We start from the raw sequence: 13,163 nt of genomic DNA, 5'->3' as shown, positions 1-13,163 counted from the left end.
AGTTGATAGTGGGAGCCAACACAGAGTACGTGGTGCTCAGATGGGAAAGAAAGGCAAGCAGAGCAGCTGGAGCACTATGAAGAGACTGCTGCTGAGGGCCATGTCTGGGTTCTTGGCTAGGCAGTGGCAGGGATCAGTGTCAATGTCTATGGCTCATGTTATCACTATAGAACATGGAGACTCTATGGTTGGGGACCTTGAGGATGTCCAGGAGCTATGCAAAACTGACCCTTCCTATCCCCAGTGATAGCCCTCTGGTGAGCCTGGCCTGCACCTTGCTCAGGCAGCACAGTGGAGCTGGCCATGGTGGCCTGGTGTGGGTGAGCCAGCCCAGAGAACATGACTGTGAGGGATCTGACTCCTCCACTCATCTGTCGTGAGGTGGCACGGGTGCTGAGGTGATGCCCCACCACTCCCTCTGCTTACTTCTGGCAGCTGAGCAAACTGCCAACAGAGTCATGGGCACAGGAGAGCTGACCCTGCCCCTCACCAGCTGCAGTGCTGGGGAGAACAAGTCCTGCACCTCACCTGGATAGCACAACAGAGCTGATTCTAGTGTTGGGCATGGAGGAATGCAGGTGAGCAGGCCTGAGGGCAAGAGCGCTGCTACTTGTCTGCTGTGGGGTGGGGTAGGATGGGTCAGGGGTGATGCTCTCCTCTCTCCCCGCCCCTTACCCCGACCACCTGCAGCAGTTGAGAGAGCTGACCTCGAGGTTATGAGAGCAGGTGAGCTGACCCTGCCCTCACCAGCACTTGAGAATAGGCCTTGCACTTCACCTGGGTAGCACAGTATGGCTGTTCTTGGTTAGAGAGGGCAAGGATGAGGCAGGCCCAAGGATGAAAGTGAGGGAGAACTGGTCCCGCCACTTGTCTGCCATGAGGTGGCATGGATTTGGGAGTGATTCCCCCCACCTGACATGTGTGCTAATCAGAGCTGGCCCTAAGGGCATGAGAGCATGAGGGCTAGTCCTGCCCCCTCACTGGCTGTAGCACTCAGGAGAGTGGGCTCTACATCTTGCCTGGGCAACACAGTGGAGCTGGCCCTGATGGTTAAGGCACAAGTGAGCCAACCCTGAGGCTATGAGAGCAGTGAAGCTGTTCCAAGCCCTTGAAGGCTGCAGCGCTCGGGAGAGTGGGTCTTGTGCCTTGACTGGGCAGCACAGTGGAGCTGGCTCTGGAAGTGTGGGTGTGATGAGGTGGCCCTGAGGGCATGAGAGCAGGAGAGCTGACTCTGCCTCTTGCCTGATGGTGGCATTGGGTGGCCTAGCTGGAGCAGTGTTGGAGAGCTCACCCTGGCGGTGCAGATAAGGAAGAGCCAGCCTGCTGACCAGCTCAGCTACCACCCAGGCTCTGAACTGGCCTGCTCCAAAATCTGTATCGTCTGTCAACAGTTGGGGAGTGTGAAAGGGCCAGTCCTGCCGATCCAAAGCTGCAGGATCTCCATGACACGGCCACAACAGGATAGCCAGGAGGAGTCCTGGTGAAGATCCGGTATTGATGATGTCACAAAGGCCAGGCCATGACTCATCGCAATGAACAGAGAGATACTGTGGGACGCACCATGACACACTACAGCTTCCATGAGAGGTTTTCTATGCTCTGGGTGTGTGTGTGTCTTAATTTTTTTTGGGGGGGGTGAGGTTGCAGGAACAAAGGGTGGGTATGGGAGGATGAAGAGATGAGTGGGACTGGAGTGCATGATGTAAAGCTCACAAAGAATCAGTAAGAAGTTAAAAGAAATAGTGAAACAAAAATGACAAAAATGCTGGGACGGGGGTGCTCAGCAGTAGAGGGCAAAGTCACTGCCACGTGAGAGGTGCATCAGTGATAGGAAGGGTTGTTGAGTGTGTGAAAGATGAAACGTTGTGAACATGTGAGAGTGGGCATAAGTGTACAGGAGCTCACACGAGTATGTGTGTGAGCACGGACTGGGAAGAGATGAGTGCATGGGCCATGTGGCTGTGAACATTGTGCTATGACAGGGAGTGTGTGCATGTGTAGGTCTGGGCAGCAGCAATCTCTGGGGACAACCTACTTAGCCTCAGTCAGGGGAAGGACCCTGCCAGCGTGGGCACAAGCTGGCCAGGGGCCCAGGATAGATCCAAGGGGCAAATGTAAGGACCTAGGAGCTAGAGGTTTCCTGTCTTAAGAACTGGCAACTTGAAGTCTCATGAAGCCCTAGGGGTGGACTGATGTGTCCCAAAGAGCAAGGGAGCCCAAATGACCAAAGCTAGCATTCCCAACCACTCCTGTGGGAGGCATTGCTAGCACAAAACAAAATGTAAAACTATGAACAACAACTTTGCCTTGGCTGTGTGGAAGAGTCCCACAGCAGTCCCTGAGCTTGCTGACGTCCTTGGGGACCCTGTCCTGGCCTCTGCCTGCCTTGCTGGGGTCCTCAGGGACCCCAACCTGGCCTTGGCCTGCCTTGCTGAGAAACACTACAATTTAGGAATATCAGTTTCCTGCATTGTTGTTGCTGCTGCTGTTGTTGTTTCAAGATTGCTGAATTCCCCAGGTTAGGTGTTCACTTTGGGTATCAACAAGTGACAATGGTGTAAGAAACGTTTTCCCAAAGTGGCTGAGCTTAGCAGTATGGGGTTTTATCCGCCTTAGTCGGGTTTCTGGAACAACAACACTAACAGGCAGCAAACAACCACCCTGCACCTGGTCCTGTCTGTGCAGCTAGGGAAGATGATGGGTTACCACTGTTGTCCCTAAGGACCGGGGGGCTCTGGGGACTGTGCAAACCAAGTGAGGATTCCCTATGTTAGAGGCCAGTGGCCAAGGCTGCCAGTGCATGTCATGCCCTCTGATGCCTGGGTGCTATAGAGAACAGGCTGTGGGCTGAAAACCCCGTCTAAGTGGGTGTGGGGCTCGGGTGGCACTCCAGAATGGAACACAGGCTCAAGTAGAGTTCCACACTCAGCGCAGAGCTTGTGCCAGGTTGGCACGATTGCCCATAAATGGCAACTTCAGGACAGTGGAAGGTCAACTGGATGATTCTGCTTACTGGAGAAATTGCCATGGCAACTCAGGAACAAGGTGCCTCCTTAGCTTGCTAGGGCTGCTGAGAGCCTACAACGCAGCTGGCGGTTAATGCAGTTTGGAATAGCTATGTCACATGGCAGAGATGCCAGCAGTGTTCAGGATGTGGGGAGGAGCTGAGTTACTTTCCTATTGGTGTGAAGAGACGCCACAATCAGGGCAACTTATATTTAAAAAAAAGAGAAGCATTTAATGTGGGACCTCGTGGCTCTAGAGCGTTAGCATCCGTTACCAAGGATGGCTGCAGGCAAGCAGGCAGGGTGCTGCGGCAGTAGCTGAGAGCTTCCATCTGGCCCACAAGCAGGAGGCATAGAGAGAACTAATTGGGAATGGCATGGCATGGCAAAGCTACTATACCTAATCCTCTTCTCCAGAGAGTTCCACCACTGGGCAGAGATGAGGCATTCAAATTTATGAGCCTGTGGGGGATCATTCTTGTTCAAACCATCATGGAGTCTGTCTGTCTGTCTGTCTGTCTGTCTCTCTCTCTCTCTGTGTGTGTGTGTGTGACGTTTTGCATTTTTCATTTACTTTGGTGTAATGTGCTGAGTGGTGTGTATGCATACATACATACTCAGGGACGCACACTGGCCTGTGAAAGTGAGAGGTTGGCATCAGGGTGTCTTCCTCAGTTGTTTTTCTACCTTATATTTTGAGTCCAGGGCTCTCTCTGAATCTGGAGCTTGCATTTCAGCTAGACCAGGGAGCCCCTGAGATCTGCCTGTCTCCCCTGCCCAGTGCTGGGGTTATAGATGTGCACCATGACATCCAGCTTACAGATGGGTGTTTGGGAATCTACAGTCGTGCTTACCCAGAAGACACTTCACCCACTGAGTCATTGCCCCAATTCCTGCCTTGGTGTTAGGAGACATCTCCCAACATGCAGGTGCCGTGAAGCTGTGTGTGTGGTCGGGGGATTGAGTCCATTTTGCCCTCATCTCCAAGGCAGGGAGCAGACCTTTTGAGCAACAAAATCCCTACTCTATCGACACATCTTTTTCCCAAAAATAAAATCTAATTCCATTCATTTAGGGTATATCTTTAAAACAAATGCATCCTGCTGGGCACGGCGGCTCACACCGTCACATTCTGGCACTCAGAGACAGGCAGATCTCTGTGAGTTCAAGGCCATCAGGGTCTGCAGAGCAAGTTCCAGGACAGCCAGGGTTCCACAGTGAGGAAAAAAACAACAAAGCTTGTTCCTTCCTTTACCGCATTTCTCCGTTTTCTCTTTTAGATTCAGCGATTGTTCCGTTGTCTCAGCTAGAAGTATCTTGCTTTGTGTTTTATCTCTTCCAAAACATTAATCTACAATGTGGCTGAAACTAGTCCCAGAGACTCAGCGGGCTCTGGCTCTTGGGAGTTGTGGTAGGGACACAGAGGAGAAGTCCACAGAATACTCTAAAACAAATGACAGGGAAGGAAGGAAGGAAGCCAGGGAGAGTTCTAGAGGTGGGCAGTGTCTGAGCAAGGATTGAATACAGGTGGGAAAGGGCATTCCTGGCCAAAGATCAGCCTGAGCCTGGAGCAGGGAGAGATGGAGAATTTGGATTTGGCTGTGAAGAATCTAGAATTCAGTGTCTTGAGGCAGGAGTCAGCCAAGAGGCTCACACAGCTTCCCAGTCAGCACCAGGGGTCAGGGAGAAGTTTCAGTCAGAAGAGCCATGTATGCATGTAGACCAGGCTGGCCCTGGCTTAGCTATGTAGCTGAGGATGACCCTGAACTCCAGATCCTCGTAGCTCTACCTTTGGATGGTGGGATTAAAGTATCTGCTACCACCACACCCTGCCTAAATGAGTGATTACACTTGGTACCTGAGCAATGTATCTGGCTGGTCTACCAATATTCATGAAGATGGTGAAGGACTTTTCTTTATTTCTTCCTTTCTTTTAAAAGATTTATTTATTATGTATACAATGCTCTGCCTGCATGTACACCTGCATGCCAGAAGAGGACACCAGATGTTACAGATGGTTGTGAGCCACCATGTGGTTGCTGGGAATTGAACTTAGGACCTCTGGAAGAGCAGTCAGAATTCTTAACCTCTGAGCCATCTCTCCAGCCCAGGACTTTTCTTTTTCTTTCTTTCTTCTTCTTTAAAAAAAAAAAAGATATTTATTTTTATTTCATGTATATGGATATTTGGCCTGCATGTATATTGTGCACCAATGTGCATGCTTAATGCTACAGAGGCCAGACGGACGCCCTGGAACTGGAGTGACAGTTGTTAGCGGCCACGTGGTAGTGCTAGGAATTAAACCCTGGCCTTCGGTGATGGTCATCTATCCAGTCCCAGGCAAGGGCTCCTTCTTAAGCAACTGGATTGAAGTAATATGTGTTTTGATAAATATCTGATGGTAAAAATTAGCAAACTTGATAGGTTTGGTTTTGGAACAGGATCTCATGCTGAGGTTAGTCTGCGGAGGAATGCCTTGAGTGGATGTAACAGTTATCAGTAAAGCGCTGTTTAGCCAATCAGCTGGGCAGAAGAGCAGGAAGTGGAAGGCGGGGCTTCCTGGAGAGGAGGAGGAGCCGGGAGTTGACAGTTGAGGGTAGACAGTTGACAGAGAGAAATGGTGGAGAGAAAGCTGCCTAGGCCCATCAGATTGGCAAGTGCCTGGGATATAGTAGGTTATGAGGACACAGGATTAGATTAGTTTAATTTTGGTTTACTAGTACATTAGTAGCAGTTTAGATTCCACCCAGCCATAGTGTTTGCAGCTTTGAATTACATTTCAGTCTTTTTGTGACAGTTATTGGCCTCCTAGGCCATACAAATACAAAATAACTGCAACACTTGTCTTTCTATGTGTAGCTAAGAATGACCATGAGCTTCTGATCCTCTTGGAATTACAGGTGTGCACCACCACACCCAGTTTACGAGGTGTTAGGGACCAAACACAAGACTTTATACATGCCGAGCAAGCACTCCACCAACTGAGCTATGCTACAACAGGCTGGTGATTTACCTGAGGGAGAGGAGCCTGGAGCATAGGTCAGCAGTGAGTACAGGGTTTCAAGTATATGGTCCCAAATAAAATAACCAGAAAATCTCTGCCCTGGACTCGCTTTGTAGACCAGGCTGGCCTCGAACTCACAGAAATTTGCCTGCCTCAGCCTCTGACTCCTGAGTGCTGGGATTACAGGCGTGCACCTGACTTGTAATCAGCCTTTAGAGCATAATCAATGCAGGGACTGGCCATGTCCTCTTCAAACAACACCAGAAATGCCAACGCGGGAACGGTGGGCAACCCAGAAGCCAGCAACAGCAGGGAATTAGGACCGTCTCGACTAGAGAGATGGAAAATGAAGGCTGATGGTGACGGAGTCTAAGGACACACAGGTGGCCAGGGCCACTGTTAGATCCCACAGGGGAGAGGTCCTGCCTCACCTACCAGCAGACCAGCTGGAGGGACCTGGCAAATCCACCTGTGACGGAGCCTGAGCGCTGCCCCACAAGTGGGCATCTATCCTCTGCCATCGCTAAAACTGCACGAGGCACTGAACCTAACACCACCACCACCTCCCTCCTGTTGAGGCGAAAGCAGGCCTGGGACAGCAATAGCAGTCTGCCCCAAAGCTGTGACAGTCCATCCCCAAGTCACAGCACCCCACCTCCAAGCTGTGGTGGCCTACTGAACCGCCCTCCCCCAAACCCTGTGACAGGATACCTTCCCTAAGCTACTGGGAGCCCACTGCCTCACCTCTGTCCTTCAGCCCACAGTATCAGCACCCCCCAAGAGCTATGTTTAGCCCTTTGAGCAGCAGATCACTAAAATTTAAAGTGGCTAGATGCCAGTCCTCCCTCTTACCTCAGGGCAATCAGCCCCTCCTTCCTACCCTGGGGCTGTGGAGAACTGAGACAAATGGCAGTGGCTCCCATCAGTGCTTCAGAGGAAGCTGTCTGTGGTGACTGTTCCTGCCGTCAGCATGGGAGCTGTCTACGCTGACGTCAACCTTTCCTACTTCAGCCTACTGCCTTCACCGTGGACTCTCTAAATTTTGGACACATTGTAAACTTTATTACCTTTCAATGCAGAGGAGTGGCCAGACCTCTCTGCCTGTGGCCAGACCTCTCTGCCTGAGAAAGCTCCAATAGCCCAGCGCCCCACTCCATCTCCAGCCCCTCAGTAGGACTCATCCCAGATTGTGCTAATTTGGGATGAGAAGTCTGGACAAAAACCCACCAATCCCCCAGCTCAGGCTTGAAATTCCACCAATCCACACTCAGGAAATCCCTGCTCCAGAAAGCTCCGCCCCCCCCCAAGGAACCCTATATAAAGGCTGTGTCTGCTCAGTTCCCTGCTGTCTTCTCCCAAGAGCAGCGGCTCCTGGGTTCTTCCTCCCTCTCCTGGACTTGTCTCCCCAATAGATCTCTTTTTAAGAGGTTTACTGCTTGCTGTGACTCTTATTGGAAGAAGGAAGAAGAGGAGAAATGAAGGAGTGGAGCTCAGGCTCCAAGGCTCCTCAGCTCCTCAGGGTTTAGGGGGGCAATCCCCCTTGGCAGCTGCATTGCCAATGTTGAGGCATCCTCTCAGAGCTGTGAGGTTCCTGGGCTCCCAGGCTTCAGGATCTCCTTGGCACGCTGTCCCACCTCAGGGCTAGGATACCTTCCCAGCTCTTTTAGTTGCAGACATCCTTTTACCCGAGTACCAGATGGCAGGCCACACACCCACACCGACACAACAACCTAGATGCGTCCATTTTAGGATGAGGTAAGTCTGAGGTGCCCAGGTGAGCATTCAAGAAGAGCTACCCAGTGGCTGACCATTACTGATCCCGATTTCAAAGAGAAGGTGGGATGGGCAGAACTACTTAAATAGATCCTGACCTCAGGCCATCAGTTTTGGTGCTTTTACCGACTAAGCCATCTCACCAGCCCTGGCGCTGACATCTTGCACGTTCAGTTTTCTCATTTGTAAAATAGGAGTAACAGTGTGTTTATGTAGATTGCTCTGTGACCAGCTTGGTGGTTTGTTTTGTTTTGTTTTACCTAATATAAGCTCAGCAATTGTAATAAGTGCCGGTGTTTGTGTGTGTGTGGAGTGAATGTGGAGGCCAGAAAACAACCTCAGGTGTCATTCCTCAGAACTGCCACTTAAAAAGAAAGAAACACAAGGTCTCCCATTGGTCTGAACCTTCCATGTAGGCTAAGCCGGCTAACCAGCCAGCCCCAGGGACCCACCTGTCTTTGCCACCCCAATGCTAGGATTACTGTTAGGGGCAGCTGGGGCAGCTGGGCCATCTGATTTAACTTATTTTAGTCCTGAGTCAAGAGTAAAGGAGCTCCCATTTGTTCCCTTAGCTGTCTGTCTACAGCATGTTGAGGGAGGGTAGGACAAGAACACGGTTAGACACAGGAGGTAGTCCCTGCAGCTGTGCCATTGAAAGCGCACAGTACGCATGGGAAGAAACTCCAAGCAATAAAAGTGATGTTATACGGGGTTTAATGATAGATCTGCCTAGGACACATTAAATCACACAAAGTAGAATTTATCTAAGGGTGTGCTGCCTCCAGACTAGCCCAGAGATTAAGTAATGTGTAATTAGGCTTGTTAAGAAATAAGCAAAACCAGGTCGGGTGTGGTGGCACACACCTGTAGTCCCAGCACTTTAGGGAGGCAGAGGCAGGTGGATTGCTGTGAGTTCGAGGCCAGCCTGGTCTACAAAGTGAGTCCGGGACAGCCAAGGCTACCCTGTCTCAACAAACAAGCAAACAAACAACAACAAAGCAAAACCTACTATGCTTGGAGGTAACTAGTCATCAGGATTGACCAGCCATTAGGCCCATCCCTGAAGAACATGCTCCTGTCAGGAAGCTCAAAGGGGCAGCGCAGGGTCACAGTTGCCACTAAGTCCTGTTCTTACATTCCCTGTGCTCTTGTTAGAGAAACATGATTCTGCCAGGTGGGAAAGATGAGCCTGGCAGCAACTATGTGAAAAGACAGCAGTGACGTATTTAAGAAATAATCCAGCTGGGTGGTGGTGGCGCACGCCTTTGATCCCAGCACTCGGGAGGCAGGGTCAGGTGGATCCCTGTGAGTTCAAGGCCAGCCTGGTCTACAAAGTGAGTCCAGGACAGCCAAGGCTACACAGAGAAACCCTGTCTCAAAAACCAAGGGGGGGGGGTGGAGGGAGAAAGAAAGAAAGAAAGAAAAAAAGAAAGAATCCTAGCTGGTCAGTGATGCCTCAAGCCTTTACTCCCAGCACTTGGGAGGCAGACGCAGAAGGATCTGTGAGTTCAAGGCCAGCCTGGACTACAGAGTGAGCTCCAGGACAGCCAGGGCTTCACAGAGAAACCAAACAAAAGAAAGAATCCTGACGGTATCTTTGCTGGGTGAATCTCCCATCTGCCCGAGTGGTCAGACTTGAGTTTCCCATCGCTATTTAAATTGTTAAAAAATGTAACCTGGAGTCTGGACCTAAGAGAGATTTAAGGGTGACAGTACGCAAAACGCATAAAAGACCTTCTGCTTGAGGCTGGCTCTTCCTACACATATCCCATGGCATGCCAAAGAGTTTTTCCTTTACTGATCTCTAAGTGGACAGGGTATTCTCTCACTGGGAAGGCATATCATGTCTACAACACTACAGTGTCAGGGTGTGTGTGAGAGAGAGAAAGGGGGGAGGGAGCATGGGAAGAAGGGAGGGAGGGAGAGAGTCTGGGGATTGATTACTTTTATTATCTGATAAATGAGCTATTGACTCTACAGGTGACTTCCCCTCACAGATGAGAAATCAGGCCCCGGGGTAAGAGAAATAGCCAAAGTAACAGACTTAACAAGGACAAAGTCAGGACAAAAGCCTACATCTCACGCCAGGTGCCAGCTGCCACACAGGAAGCATCAAGCTTGAGGTAGCAAAATCAGCTTTCTTACATTGTTTCTAGCGTAGAACAGTGTGTTTCTAGAGCCGCCTCCAGCCAGGGGACAAAGAGTGCTCAGACAACAAAAGAAATTAGTCTAAATAAAGGGAGGGTCTGGGACTGGAGAGATGGCACAACAGCTAATAGCCTATACTTCTCTTACAGAGTACCAGGGTTGGGGTCCCAGCCCTCACAGTCGGGCCTCACAACTTAAGAGCTGCCTGTAAATCCTGCTCCAAGAAGGGGGCGGGACAATCCTGGCCTACATAGGCATCTGCACTCAGGTGGATATAACCCCATACATACATAATCAAAAAAAAAAATTTAAGGGAACCATTTTTTCTTTTTATGTGTCTTCATCTGTGAGTGCATGCCACTTGGGGAGTTATAGGAGATTGTGAGCCACCACTGTGTGGTTGCTGGAAAGTTCTTGGGAAGAAGAGCAAGCCCCCTTTACCTTCTAGCCAGCTTTCTGTCTCTAAAAGGGGCGGGCTTGTTGTTGTCTTTTGTTTGTTTGTTTGTTTTGAGACAGGGTTTCTCTGTGTAGCCTTGGCTGTCCTGGACTCACTTGTAGACCAGGCTGGCCTCGAACTCACAGCGATCTGCCTGCCTCTGTCTCCCTAAGTGTTGAGACTACACGCGTGTACCACCACGCCCAGCTCTATAAAATCTTGTGGGTTTGTTTTTGCTTTTGTTTTTTGAAGACAGGGTTTCCCTATATAGCCTTGGCTGCCCGGGAACCTGCTTCGAAGACCAGGCTGGCCTCCAACTCACAGCGGTCCACCTGCCTCTGCCTCCCAAGTGCTGGGATTAAAGGTGTGCGCCACCACAGCCCGGTTTTAAAGCCACTTTTTTTTTTTAAAGACAAGGTTCTCCTTTGTCTTCCAGGATAACACGTTCCTCATGATCCTCCAGCCCCAGCCTTAAATTAAGGTTGGAGTGGCTTTTGCCTTATTTATCTATAGACAAAATTAATGTGTCCTCTGGATGACTTTTAAGTTTCACTCCTCAGCGTTGCAGTGACTGCTTTCTTGTGCCACCGCGCCTGGTTTTATGTAGTGATGCAAGGAACCCAGGGCCTCACCCAAGCCCCGCTTGCTAGTTTTTTCAAAAGGACACCAGCAGCTAAGAAGTTAACGAACGGTGAAATCTTCAAAGCCTCGGTCCCTGGATGGCCAGGCTTGCACTGAGCCTGCGCTCATCGCAGGGTCTGTCCCCACTTTTCCGGGAGCCAGCAGAGGCGTCACTCTCCACATCCCTGAGTGCAGCTGATACCCAGCTTCAGATCGCTCAATGCCGCAGCTCATTGGGCCTGCGCACTCCCAGGGTCGGGCACACGGGCGGAAGTGACGCCACCTCACGTACTCCGCGGGAACCACGCCAGGCCGCAGCAGGCTCTCTGGATTCCGGGACGCTTCCGGAGCTTTCAGCTCTGCGCGCTTGCGTCATCGCGTAGACCGGCCTCGCTGCAGGACGGGGAGGCGACGCTTGCGTCGCGAACAGCAGAGAGGGCTGGCCCAGGGGAAAGAAAAACGAGTCGGATTAGCTCCTCCTCTTAAAGCTAGCCAGTTCTCTCCACGCGGTCTCAGGGAGCGGCCCACAGTGCGGCTCCTTTAAGCGCCGTGGTGACACGTGTGTGAGGCTCCGGAGGCCCGGATGGTGCGCGTGCGGGCCCGGCCCGGAGCGGACGCCAGTGCTGCGCGGGCCTTCCGCGGGCCGCTGAGAGGCCTAGGAGGCTGAGGTCGGGCGCTACGGAGCGAGGGCCGGAGGTGCGCGCTCCTGCCCGCGGGGGCTTGGGGGACTCCAGCGAAGGCTGACAGGTGCGTGGCCGGCGAGGGCGCCCGGGAACGCAGAGAGAGCCGGGGACGCGAGGGACGGGGCGGGGGGCGCTCTCCAGGGGAGGACAGGCCATGCGAGGGGCGTAGGGAACACTGGGGAGGGTTGGGGTGCGAGGGGCGTGGAGGAACAAGGTGGGCCAGGGACCCCGAGGAAGGCCCAGGTGATGCGAGGGGGCGCCGGCGAACCCTAGCGTGGCCAGGGGATTGCATCAGTCTCTCTTCATCCCGGGGTGCTTCTGGGAACTTGGGGTCGCAGGGATCTGGGTGACCCCGCGGTTGGTCTCTCGGAGCGAGTACTCCTTTGAAGGTTCCGGGAGACGCAGATCTCAAGGTCCTTAACTCCGATCGGTCCATACCGAAATGTAGTAGCAGAACAGCGTTCGAACCCAAGTGCCCATTGCTTCTGGTGTGCGTGAATGCACCGCGCGCGCACGAACCTGCCTGCGTCTGTGGCATGACCCTCGGTGATGGAGGTGGTAGACTAGCACCCTAAAACAGGAAGGGATGTACCCAGGCACCTTGCATAGTCTAGCTTAGCAGTGGATGCCAGAGAGTCGTGTATGTCTCCTGTTCCTGGCTTGGAGGCCCCAGCACTGTCTGCCTTCTCTCCACCAGGATGTAAGTGACCCTCGTGGGTCTTAAGTAGGGGTTTCTTGGAAAAACAGTTTTAAGAGAAGAGAGAAATGCTTAGCTTAAGTGATGTTTGTCAGAAGGGAGGTCCCTAGTCCTTAAAGAGACCTGGGTAGACAAGCGCATCCCTGGGCCTCGGACTCACACGTGTGCTGCTGCGTGTGGACGTCAGAGGGCTTGCTTGCTGGGAATTGCAAGAGTTTTTTCCTTGCTCCTACATCACAGAGCTGTATCTTTCAGGTAGAATTGTAGAGACTTTTCTTCCCTAACTTCAAAAATTATCCTTACTCGATGACCTTACTTAAGTGTAAGGCCCTTTATGGCAAATGACTTTCGGTTAATGCTCCCATTTGGTCATCCTTGGCACATATTAGGCCAGGACAGAGTTCTCACCTCCCCATAGGAAGGTATGAATGATTTTTAAAAATAATGTGTGTGTATGTGTGTACAGAAGACAGGGTGTCGCCCAGCTGCATTCTGTTGGGGGTGGGGTGGGTGGTATTGATTAGATGGAGTGGAAATTCTGAGGAATTGTGCAAGGGAACCTGGGGGTGAGGCGGTGAACTGAGATCAGCCATAGACTTACTGAAGCCCTCAGTGGTATCATTGTGTTGGCTGTGCTGTCCTTTGTATTTGTGTGTGTTTGAATAGATGGAAAATGCCTTTACTTTATGGGACTGAACTGACTATAGATGGGAATTGAAGAAAAGGTTTGTACTTAGAAAATTATTACCAAAAACCTTACTGGCTAATGAAATAGAAAAAGATGGAGATTTTTACC

General features: G+C 51.4%; 1 protein-coding gene across 1 annotated transcript; it reads right to left on the bottom strand.

The window, feature by feature from the left end:
- Nucleotides 1-11,527: 11,527 nt before the first annotated feature.
- On the bottom strand, nt 11,528-12,106 carry LOC127200831 (uncharacterized). The gene has a single exon (XM_051159295.1). The coding sequence runs from the start codon at nt 12,104-12,106 to the stop codon at nt 11,528-11,530; it is 579 nt and encodes a 192-aa protein (XP_051015252.1).
- Nucleotides 12,107-13,163: the final 1,057 nt, after the last annotated feature.

This window comes from Acomys russatus, chromosome 16 (genome assembly GCF_903995435.1).
Source record: "Acomys russatus chromosome 16, mAcoRus1.1, whole genome shotgun sequence".
Classification (NCBI taxonomy): Eukaryota; Metazoa; Chordata; class Mammalia; order Rodentia; family Muridae; genus Acomys; species Acomys russatus.
The sequence above is the reverse complement of the archived record's forward strand: the minus strand, read 5'-3'. Positions and strand labels throughout refer to the sequence as shown.

Excerpts from the sequence above, each read along its gene's own strand:
- LOC127200831 (XM_051159295.1), bottom strand. The coding sequence starts at position 12,106 with ATGGACCGATCGGAGTTAAGGACCTTGAGATCTGCGTCTCCCGGAACC.